Here is an 11,430-nt window from a genome sequence, read left to right on the forward strand (position 1 = left end):
TACCCCCAGGGTATTCAAGATGTAGGTGACTGTTTCTTCCGTAGTACACAACCTGAGATTTTTAACTAAACAGTTGCAGTCTATCAGTTTTATAGTGGCAGTCAAAGGGCTTCACAAAACCAAATTAAACCCTGCGGCTTGTGACAATGCATTGAGGTCTTAAGACACGAAACGAGAGTTAAAGAGCCACACAGATGGGAAATCAAAAATGACCTGTATTACAGTGTATGATGTAGCTGTCCATCAGTGTAAACAATGTGCAAAGTAATTAAACCAAAAAGTACACGATTTATAAAGTTATTGGCTTCTAAAGTAAGGAGTCGACTCTGAATCGCTGAAACGAGTCGTTATAGATTTCAAATCTTTTGCCCATCTCTATGTACGTCACTAGGAACACTTTGCATAATAATCTCCGCCTACCGTCTTGTGAGAAACGGGAACTCTGATCTGCCCCACCCCCCTCACAGACGCTCTGTTTGGTGTGAGAGCATCATGTCGAGGAGACAGTGTGTTTTTAATTGTAAATGCAAGTTTGTTTTATTTTCACTGCCAAAGAATGAAGATCAGAAGAACCAATTGCTAAAATTAATTTTTACCACAATACCAGAGCAGTACAACAAATCCCTTTTGTTGTGTTCACAACATTTCACTGATGACTGCTTTTCTAATCTCGGTGAGTACAGCGGGATTTTCAAAGCGTTTGGCCATAAAAGAGGGTTAATTACCAACTTTATTTAGAACAACGAGCATCTCCGAATCACAACGCGAAGTATGATTATGAAGTTATGTGTCTGTTTTCTCCCGAGCGTCTTATCAGTATGTGTGCTGTCTGCAGCCTCTGTCTGCGCTGATCTTCATTTACAAACACGTCATTAAAATGAAGTGTAACTCTGTGAATACTCAACGAAGAGACATGAGAGAGATATCTATAGAAAGCTTGACATGTCTACTTTAAAACTAAACAAGTGCTGCCGAAAACAGATATTCTGTGATAAAGTAATCCATATGAAAACAACGCGATGTCTGTTTTTCATGTCTCCCTTCGTTATGTGACCACGCCCCCGCGCTGAACGCGCTATTCAGATTCAAACTGAAGCGCGCAGCTTGAATACACCCACACAGAAGAAAAAGCAGCGAGACTGTTCAAGTTTTTTATTTTACTGTTTGCTTCGCGATGAGAGGAATAAGACATAATTCACCCCAAACAGATGCTAACGCATAGTTTACCGTGAAGTTGTGTGCGGAACAACCAATCAAAACGGACTATGTCAGTTGACCAATCAGAACACAGTATGCTTCCGAAAGGTGGGGTTTAAGGAAACTGAATCTTTTGAACAGCTTTGCGCGAACCGTTTGGGGATCTCTGAGAATTGAGGTAATTTTAAAATGATATTTTGACAAAATGACAATGTTTTTTAACCTTGGATGGATTTAACCCATAAGAACCCGTGGTGACGTGGGTGTCACGAACACTGGTGATTATCTGGAAAGGTCTTTTTAAAGCATTATCCCTTACTTTCAACCCAGGAAGTCCCTAAGTGACATTTAAGGAACATCCAGGCAATCTGTGCATTTTTGTTGCCATGGTAACATTTCCAAAATGGTGGCCTGCCTGGTCTACACATGTTGCAGTGTCAGCAATTTTTAAAAACGCTTGTTTTTGTTACTAAAGGTATGTTTCAACCCATACAAAAATTCTAATGTTTTAATAACATATCCTAGATTACACTTGACCTGACTTTAAAACATGTCTTGTACAAATTGATGTAAAACAAGTTATGAAAATGTTGTGGTGACATATGTGTCACATCGGGCTGTTAACCTTAAAACAGTAGGTGGAATTTGGATGTGACGTATGTGTGACATTAAGAAAAATGGTAATGAGCTGCTCAAATAATTGAGCTGATTCTATCATTTTAGTGTTATATATATTCTGCTGCTCAATTAAAAGCATATTTTAACATATGTAAACAAAATAAATGTAAAATTAATAACATTGTTAAATGATATGTATTTTAGAATTTTTTTTTGCATACTTGTAACTAATTTTTTTTAACTAAACCTGTAACTAAAAACTTTTTTTGAAGTGAGAATAACATTAATAGATTCAGGAAACATCTTGATCTTCAGAATGTACTGCAGATCAAGATGTTTCCTGAATCTATTCATGTTATTCTAACTACAAAAAAGATAAAATAACCTTAAAATAGTACCAACATATGATATCAACATATGTTATACCTGTTTTATACCATATTTTTCATTCCTGTTTTAGTTACAGGTATGCAAAAAAAAAAATTCTAAAATACATTTCATTTAACAATGTTATTAATTTTACATTTATTTTGTTTACATATGTTAAAATATGCTTTTATGTTATTGCACTACTGTACATGCATGTTCAACAGGTTGACCTCCAGTGTGAGGTAGTTATTTATTTTTATTCAACTTGCACATTTTCGAGTTGTGAAAAAATATTCTAAAACTTTATTTCTGGTTAAACCGTATACCTGAAAAGGTAGAATTTTGATAAGTTACAAAAAAGTTGTTGTAAAATTGAATGGTCACAGTTATGTGGTTTTGAAATATGTGGCAAAGCAAATAAAATACATAAACTGTATTACTTGTGAAAAAGTTTTTTTTTAAATTTATCTTCCCAGTAAAGTTATAATTTTGAAAATGTTGTGGAAAAGAAAATAAATAGAAAAAATGTTATTTAGCAAGAAAACTGACAAAATGTTATTTTTTTTCAAATGAGAAATAAAAGCCCAATGTGACAAATATGTAACATTAAAAATGTACCATAAACGCCCAATGTCACATATATGTAACATTACAGATCTTTGACAAGGAGTGGTTGTATTTAAAAAACAACTGCAGAAACATGTTTTAAGTGGTCCATTTAGTCTGTTTTATATATCCCATAATTTTCCTATAAGGGGAAATTGGTCCGGGTTCTTTTGGGTTAAACCTAATGTACAGGACTTATAAACAGTGATAGGAAGCTTAGAATTTTCATCTTACTGGCTCTTTAAAAATCTTTGTTTGTGTTCTACTGAAGAAACAAAGTCACCTACAGGTAAACAGATTAACATCACATTTTAATTTTTGGGTGAACTATCCCAACAATCTTTGCTCGTCCAATTTTTACTCACACGTCCAGTGTTTATCATATTTATTCACCGTCTCCTTGGATGTTTTCCCTGTGGACTGATGGTATGGCAGAGTGAAAGCCCTGTAGTTATTTTGTTCCTTTATTAGACTTAATGAAGACACCAAATTAGATATTGGATGAGAGAACAATTACACACTGGACAATTTATTTATTTATTTATTTTTTGTTTACATTTTTTTAAAGCTAGTTTACCGTGAAATGCAATGGTAGTGTTTCAGGCATCATGGGATACATTTATGCAACTGAAACTTTACAGATTTCAAACTGTATACTGTATATCACTGAGCATTAGAATGTAAAAACACACTAACCTTTAACAGTTATAATGTAACATGCCTAATGAGAAGAAACACAACTATAATAAAACATCACTGTAATTACCTGTGAAGGTTCACAGAGGGACTTTAAATTATAAAGTGTTAAGACTCAATGTTCAATGAGCTAAAGGAAGCCATCAGCATTAATGTGTTTGAGCAACTGTTGTTAAGTCAATCTCTTTTCATTTCAATCATACGGTGGATGATAATGGGTCTCATCACACACTGAATGATGATTTTATTGTGTCTAACACACTCTGGGTGGGAGTTGTGTGATTGAGACCCTCTCCTTTAACAGATGAAGTGTTATCGATTAAGATGTCATGCACGAATGTGCAAAAATAATGTTTTTTGTAATGTAATGTAATGAGAGATGCCTGAAGGGACAGCAATCTGGTCTAATTGGTAAATTCAGCTAAATGCAGAATAACAGAGAAATCAGAATGAAGGTAATTATTCATGCATATACACATGGGTGGTGTTATTACACGATAAAATTGTTAACTCTATTTTTTTTAGGTATAACTAACAATATAAATTAAAAGACTTAAGTAATAACTTAAAGATGTTTTCATGATGAACAAATAACTTTAAGTGTTATATTTACATTTGTTTTCATCTGAATTTTACCCTTTTGTATGGCATCGCTATTACCTTTAATCATAATTCACTCTAACAGGTAATTAAAATGTCAATATTACTTTTTTTTGTTTATTTTTTAACCTCAGTTGCCATTATGCAGTTTCTGATGCATTGAATGCTTCTGCTTTTTATAATACACTTTTTATATACTTCTCTCTCTCTTTCTTTCTTTCTTTTTTTTACTTATTCTTGAAAAAAGTACTTGATATCATTAATGCATAATTGCTTTGAATATAAGTGCTTCTAAATTACTAAATATAAAATTAATCTCAATAGTTCAACCTTGTTATATAGGACAAAAATCCAATTTTTTTGTGGGGAAAATAAGTCACTAAGTGTCTGTCCTGTCGCTTTGGGTCTGAGGTAGAAAAGTATTATTTCTTGCATATTTAGTCATAACCTTTTCATGAGAAGTGATTGAAACACAAATCGGCACAGCATTAGCATTTATGTAATTTTACCCAACCTTTGTTTGATTTTTGTAGTGAACATGCTTCAAGGGTGTTTCTTTTCACAACATGTTGTTAGTTTTCAGTTTTTTTCTGAGTATTTATTGTGGTGTGGTTTGTTTAGCCGGCAGGGGTGTGATGATGACAGCCCACCCCCACCGTTTCTCAAATGTCAAACCTTTTAAGCTTGTGTCTCTGTGAATACCTGGCACTCTTCGAGCCACATAAGGTTTCTCAGTTTTTTTCTAAATTAATTTGGTTTAGGAGCTGCATCTGTAAATGTAAAACAAACTCAGTGTCATTTTAGCATGAAAATAAATTATAACCATTCAAGCCCAAAAGTGGGTGCAAACACATGAACACAAAAACAAAATTAAATTCAGGATATTGCATTTCATTCTGGAGGCATTGGTTATTTCCCAAACTACTTGTGTGAAACATTAACTTAGGTTGAAATACTTTATTAAAAAAGGCAAATAAAAAATCATATGAAAAGATATGAAATACACCACTGATTTATTTATTAAAGTGGATTCTGCTCTCATCTGAAAGAACCTGTGCAATTTTATATTTCTCAGTCGACTGCTTTTCATTTTATTCCTCATGGTTTAAAGGTTTTCAGGTATAGGCTTCCTTCTCATTACGGCCCAGTACCTTTGTGGAGTGACCCGGGAACAAGCGGTCAGCTTCAGGCCGTCCACGGGCCACTTGAAAACCACAGAGAAAATTGGGGGGTCATTACGGCCCTGTGAAGAGCCCTCAAGACTTCTGGGGAATAAAATGGATTGAAGGTATTGTGTGAGAAAAGATTGAAGTCTATCTCAATAGATGATGTCAAACCAGAAGATTCTGTCATCGCAGATCTGTTTCTGAGAGTTATTGATCTGTGTCACGCACGGATGACAAACTCTGTGTTTCTGCTTGCAGTCTTTCACACACACAAAATCTGGTTTTGTTAAAAAAACAAAAAAGTGCCAATATCCGAGCTTAAAAAAACAACAACTTGAGTCCTGAGGTTTGTTTTGACATTGTCTCTGATTTACTGTCACTAAAAATAGTTGCATACTTTTAAATATGAGCTATGTTGATGGTTTACAGCCTTCACTGTGGATTTTAAAAACATCCCAAAATAACTACAGAACACGTCCTTTATCTGGAGCCCCAACATCATCAGAATGAGCTTGTTACCATTTGACGATTTTAGCACAGTTTTCATGGGAACCATCACATGTTGCATTGTTAAAGTGACAATAACCATGGTGAAGACCAACACTTCTGCAGTATTATGGTATTAGAGTATTACTGTAAAGTTTCATTCAGAAGTGTGGGATTGTTAAGATGTTTAAATGTTTTTTGAAAGAAATCTCTATTGCTCACCAAGCCATTATTTTTTTGATCAAAACATGAATATTGTGAAATACTATTATAATTAAGAAAAATAAAAAAGTATGCCAATCGTACCTCAAGATTAAACTCATCTATAGAAGATTATAACCTTGAGAAGATAAAGACATAAAGAAAAACAAACTTCTTGTTTCTTTGCTTTGAGTTTATGACACAGGCATGAATCATGATTTTCTAAACGCTATTTCTTGCCATAAGCAAGCCTTTTATATGTGCTTTAAAAGGTATATTTTTATTCTATACAGTTTTTTATTGGACAAAGGAAGTTGAATGTTTCAAATGCATGACAGTTCATTTTCTCAGGGTTTAGGAGGACATTAGCATATAAATGATGTCAAAGCTGATATACATTAACAAAAGGTCATGGGGTTTTTAAATGTGCAAAAACGTAAGTGTTGAGTTTCCTTATGATTGAAAAACAGCTCCACTGTTGAGTGGTGAAGATGTTTCAGCCTTCAGATGGAGAAGCTTCATCAGCCTGGATGTACAAGGAGCACTCAGCGAAGTATTTGGAAGGAAGGACAGAGCGACACTCTTTCACCTGCAGCATTGCCAACCTGAAGCACATAAATGCACATTTACTATGAAGCTCAGAGCTAGAGATCAGTCACAGGACTTTCTTGGGACTCAAGCCACTGCTATAAACAAGATATTTGAGATCATATGTGACCCTGGACCACAAAACCAGTCTTAAGTCACTGGGGTATATTTGTAGCAATAGCCATTGTATGGGTCAAAATTATTGATTCTTCTTTTATGCCAAAAATCATTAGGCTATAATGTAAAGATCATGTTCCATTAAGATATTTTGTAAACTTCCTACTGTAAATATATCAAAACATATTTTTTTGGATTAATAATATGTATTGTCAACAATTCATTTGGAAAAATTTTTAAAGGTGATTTTCTCTTTTTTTTTTTTGCACCCTCAGATTCCAGATATTCAAATAATTGTATCTTGGCCGAATATTGTCGGATCATAACAAACCAAACATAGATGGAAAGCTTATTTATTCAGCTTTCAGATTATGCATATATATCTTAATTTCGCTAAATTGACACTTGGTTTTGTGGTCACATATATGCATTTGAACCCTTGCGAATGCATGAGTGAACTTACAACTTGTTGCTGCTTCCCGCCAAAATCTTCAAGCAAGCGATGTCATCAGAGATGTCATCATCAATGAGAGCTTTCAAGATAAAATAAAGACATGATGACATAAAAAAAATAGCTTGAATATATCATGGTGTGTTTGTCCTCTACTCACCGTTGCACTCAAGACCACAAAGGTTCAGCGATGCGCTCGATCCGGGATCACAGGCCACGCGGTCGCTCAGCTGGAAGATTCCCAACAGGTTCCAGGCGATGACATCATCACGCCCCTCTTCCCCCGAGCTGTCTCCAGAGCTGTCCTCCTCGGGCATCGTCTCTGGACCACTTCCAGACGAGTCTGCGGGGATCTTTTCTGGGAAGAGACCATGGTGCCATGTCCAGAGAGGCTCCTTTGCTTCTAGTATCTCAACGTTCTTGCCCTCGGGGAGAGATCTTGCACGTCTTCCCTTGGGAGGACTTTGTTGTTTAACAGGGATTATGTGTTCGTCTTCCAGTCTCTCATCATCTTCTTCCTTTGCTGGGTTTTTTTCCTCCTTTGGTTTGGGGGGAATTTGTAATGCAGGTCTAATCTCATCTTGGTTGATCTGGATGCTGGTGACGAGGCTGGTGTTGAAGCCGGAAGTGTTTTCCAAATTACAAACAACTAAAAGAAATCAAATGAATAATTTTCGGATGTTTGGTGATGTTAAATATGAATGGGATTTGAGAGCTACAGCAGAGGGTTGAATTTTTAGTGAATAATGACGTAAATTTGACAAAAATATCTTTAATCCTGAATTCACAAAAAAAATGTATGAAACTTGAATTGTAAGAAAACATTTTTTTTTTTTTTTTAAATAAAACATGAAGGTCCCCCAGCTAGGAATGTTATTGTTCTAAGAATGTACCAAGAACATTACATGTTTTGGGAATGTTTTCAGCGGTAAGTTTTATTTTAGTTCCCAGAATGTTCTTCTAAAAGTTAGAATAACATTCTCTAAAAACATTCTGAAAATGTTTATTGATAACATTGTTACAACATTATCCTCTAACATTCTAAATAAGATTTAATCAAGAAGCTTCCCATTGGAAATTGTGTGTGGACTCAAATGTTGCACAGATGTCAAATGTTGGTTGAAGGTAAAAACTCAACCTTTGCCAACATCAATAAATAACTCCAAAAACAGTATTTCCAACTTCAATTGTTATAAGCCAGATTGACTTTATTTCTGTCATATATTTACAAAAGGTCTTATTGAGATTAACAGAGGTTTAGATGTTGATGTCTATTTAAAAGTAATAGTTTGGTTTGGTGTCGCCATTATGGTGATCAGTGTTTGGAATTAATTGGGCAATTTTACACATGTGGTTTTAATGCTTTTCTTGCTGTAGCTATGTTTATTATGGCAAAAACATCAAGATAACTCATGATAAGATGATACTGGCTGCTTGATGATGTTTAAAAAAATCATCACGTAGCAGTCTGGTTTTCTACAATCTAATCTATGGTATTAGTTGTACTTTTTTATGGCAACTCAATGGTTCTACAGGCTGAGACCCAGCAGAATTTTAATCAGATTATTTCAAGAACTAAAAAAAAAAAAAAAAGAAGAATTTTCATACAGACATCAAAAATCAGTATATGAATCTCAACAATGAATGGTGGCATGCTGCAATGCATTCTGGGTGACTCATACAAAACTCATCCATGGCTCGGAGAATGCATTGCAGCATGAAGCATGTCACCATTTTTGATATTCATACACTGATTCTTGATGTCTGTGTGTGTCTAATTATTCAGTGTTTAAAAGTGATTTGTGAGCAATGTGATTTAAAAATTACAGACAGAAATACAGATTATCTGATTAAAACACTGCTGGATCTTATGCTATTGAACTTATGCAATACAAAGTTAAGAGTATAGATCTGACTCTAGATGAGATCAGTTAATCAGATCGCTACATGAGGATAGTTTTAACATCAGCAAGTAGCCAAAGGCTAAACAATTTTTTCTCACTGTTTTTGCCATAATAAACATAGTTACAGCAACCAAATAAAAACTGGCACTGAAAAGTTTGAGTCAAGCTGCCTAACTACTGATCATCATAATGGTGACGTCAAACGAAACTATTATTTTCAATAAAACATCAACATCTAAACCTCTGTTAATCTCAATAAGACTTTTTGTAAATGCATGTCAGAAATGAAATGAAAGCTGGTAATGCTGTTTTTGAAGTTATTTACACTGGAGCAAGACATCAAACACAGGTTGGGTTTTACTTTCAATCAAAATCTGACTTCTGAGCAATGTCAGTCCACATCGAGTGTGATGGGAAGCTTTATTAGAATGTTAGATGATAATGTTCTAACAATGTTATCAGCAAACTTCTTTAGAATGTTTTTAGAGAATGTTATCCTAACTTTTAGCCGAACATTCTGGGAACTAAAATAAAACTAAGCCATCCCTACACCTAACTATCAGTGGGGTTTACGAAAATGTAGCTACAAATGAGATTGTTGAAACTCATATGATTTAGACACCTATTCGCCAAAATGTGAAATTATTTCAAATTTCCATGAGATCGTTTTCTGATTTTTGTCATTTTTAGAGCAGAAACTATGTACTCACGTCTAGCGATGTGTTTGTCCTTGGTCGTTTGGTCTCCAATGGATCTAATCACCTCAATCTGAGATGCTTCCAGCTGCTCCTTCAGCTCACATTTACTCATGATCCGTCCCTCAGTCACACTGAACACCAGCAAAACCAGAACCAACGCCGCCAACATCTTCACAGAGAGAACGCTGTGGATCAAATGATAGCCTACAGAGAACAAGGAAATCCACACAAATTGTGCATTGTTAAATCAATATCCTCTTTAACAAGTCCCTTTCAAACAATGTCCATTTCCACCAGACAACATGCATAGACTATTGTATAATGCTAACTAATTACCAAAGAGCTATTAGCCTATTTAACAACAAAAATGTAAAGAAACAAGCTCCATTTTATAACATAAAGACCAATTCCCAGCAATAACTATAATGATACAGTTTTGTTGTAATTGTGTGCTCGAGCATTTAAAGTAGATGATGATAAGTTCAGTGGGTGCTTAATGGAATATTATCATCTGTTTAATGTGATCTCATAAATGGTGCAATTTTCTGTGTCTATTTGGCGTACTATTTGTCTTTCTCGTGCATATCATACGCATAACGGGAAGTGTTGGGGTGTGGGTTACATGCAAATTTTTATAGGGTATAGGGTATGCCAAAATGCATATCCAACAAGGTGTATGTAATATGCACGCAAAACTGCGTATTACATGCACAGCAAAGTCAATTTCTGTGTACAAATAGCATGCAATATACAAAAAATAAATACAATTAATGCTAGTGATACACATTATCATGAGACCAACAATTCGTGATTTTTTTTTCTCACAATGTCAGACTCGGCAAAACTGTCACATGGTAAATGATAAAATCACACGAAAAATGGATAAATAAAAAAAATCGAATTGTTTTGTTTATTCCTACTCTCATTTTTGTTCTCAGCCAAACCAGGTCCAGAAATGGCCATTGTTGTCCTGGGTGTGTATTTGAGAGGAGATAAAAGGAGAGGCACGCTGAGCTTAAGTAGTATAAGTGGGCAGATGTTTATGTGCTGATAACAGCCCAGCAGACGTGAGACACATTTATAAAGAGAGAAAGAAGCTCAACAACTGCTTCACTGTCAGCCCTTGTCAGAGACACACAAGGGGAGACGCTTTCCTCTGTTTCGGCCTCAAATTAAATTAAGTCACTTTGTGGAGAAAAACACTTTAAAATGAGCTCCAACTGACACATTAGAGCTCCACGATTCAAAAACATGTTATAAACCACCACTACTCAAAACAAACCAAAATGTCATTAAGTGCTACTTGAGGACACCAAGTGCCTGTCAGAGTAAATAAATAATGGTTTTATTAAATATCAAATGTTCAAATATGAAAAGCACATCTGCTTACCAGAGGTTCTGTTGGGAAGATGCTCGCTGGTGATTTGACACTGGTTTGCTGGTCGTATTTATATACACACTGTGACCTTTAATCACATCAGCACTGTACGCTGGTCACACCAAGACTAATATTTAGGACAGGCAGGTCAACGTCTGTGACAAAAGCTTCATTCTTCCACTGTTGTTTACCTTTCCTTCAGTGTACAGTGTACTTAAAGGGTGTTTGAATACTCCACATGTTAAACTCCAGTTGTCACCTGATAAGAGCCCCTTTTAGTTGTTATGTGGGTTATTCAAATACAGAGACGAGAGCCGCTAATGCAAAGTGTCAATAATCACACCAGTACAGTACC

General features: G+C 35.1%; 1 protein-coding gene across 1 annotated transcript; it reads right to left on the reverse strand.

Annotated features, from left to right (window-relative positions):
- Nucleotides 1–6,138: 6,138 nt before the first annotated feature.
- On the reverse strand, nucleotides 6,139–11,141 carry LOC113097628 (uncharacterized). Its single transcript, XM_026262897.1, has 5 exons — nucleotides 11,088–11,141; nucleotides 9,710–9,901; nucleotides 7,256–7,744; nucleotides 7,108–7,177; nucleotides 6,139–6,544 (listed from the first exon to the last, which is right to left on the reverse strand). Exons 2-5 carry the CDS (start codon nucleotides 9,864–9,866, stop codon nucleotides 6,436–6,438), a joined length of 825 nt encoding a protein of 274 aa, XP_026118682.1. The 5' UTR covers nucleotides 9,867–9,901; nucleotides 11,088–11,141; the 3' UTR covers nucleotides 6,139–6,435.
- Between the last annotated feature and the right edge of the window lie 289 nt (nucleotides 11,142–11,430).

The sequence above is a fragment of the Carassius auratus genome, unplaced genomic scaffold, assembly GCF_003368295.1.
Source record: "Carassius auratus strain Wakin unplaced genomic scaffold, ASM336829v1 scaf_tig00216334, whole genome shotgun sequence".
Lineage (NCBI taxonomy): Eukaryota > Metazoa > Chordata > Actinopteri > Cypriniformes > Cyprinidae > Carassius > Carassius auratus.

What these genes read in the sequence shown, in the direction of transcription:
- LOC113097628 (XM_026262897.1), bottom strand. Translation starts at nt 9,866, where the DNA reads ATGTTGGCGGCGTTGGTTCTGGTTTTGCTGGTGTTCAGTGTGACTGAG. An exon ending in GGACAAACACATCGCTAGAC is followed by an intron (nt 7,745 to 9,709) that starts GTGAGTACATAG and finishes GATTTCTTTTAG; the next exon opens with TTGTTTGTAATTTGGAAAAC. An exon ending in GCGGGAAGCAGCAACAAGTT is followed by an intron (nt 6,545 to 7,107) that starts GTAAGTTCACTC and finishes TATGTGCTTCAG; the next exon opens with GTTGGCAATGCTGCAGGTGA.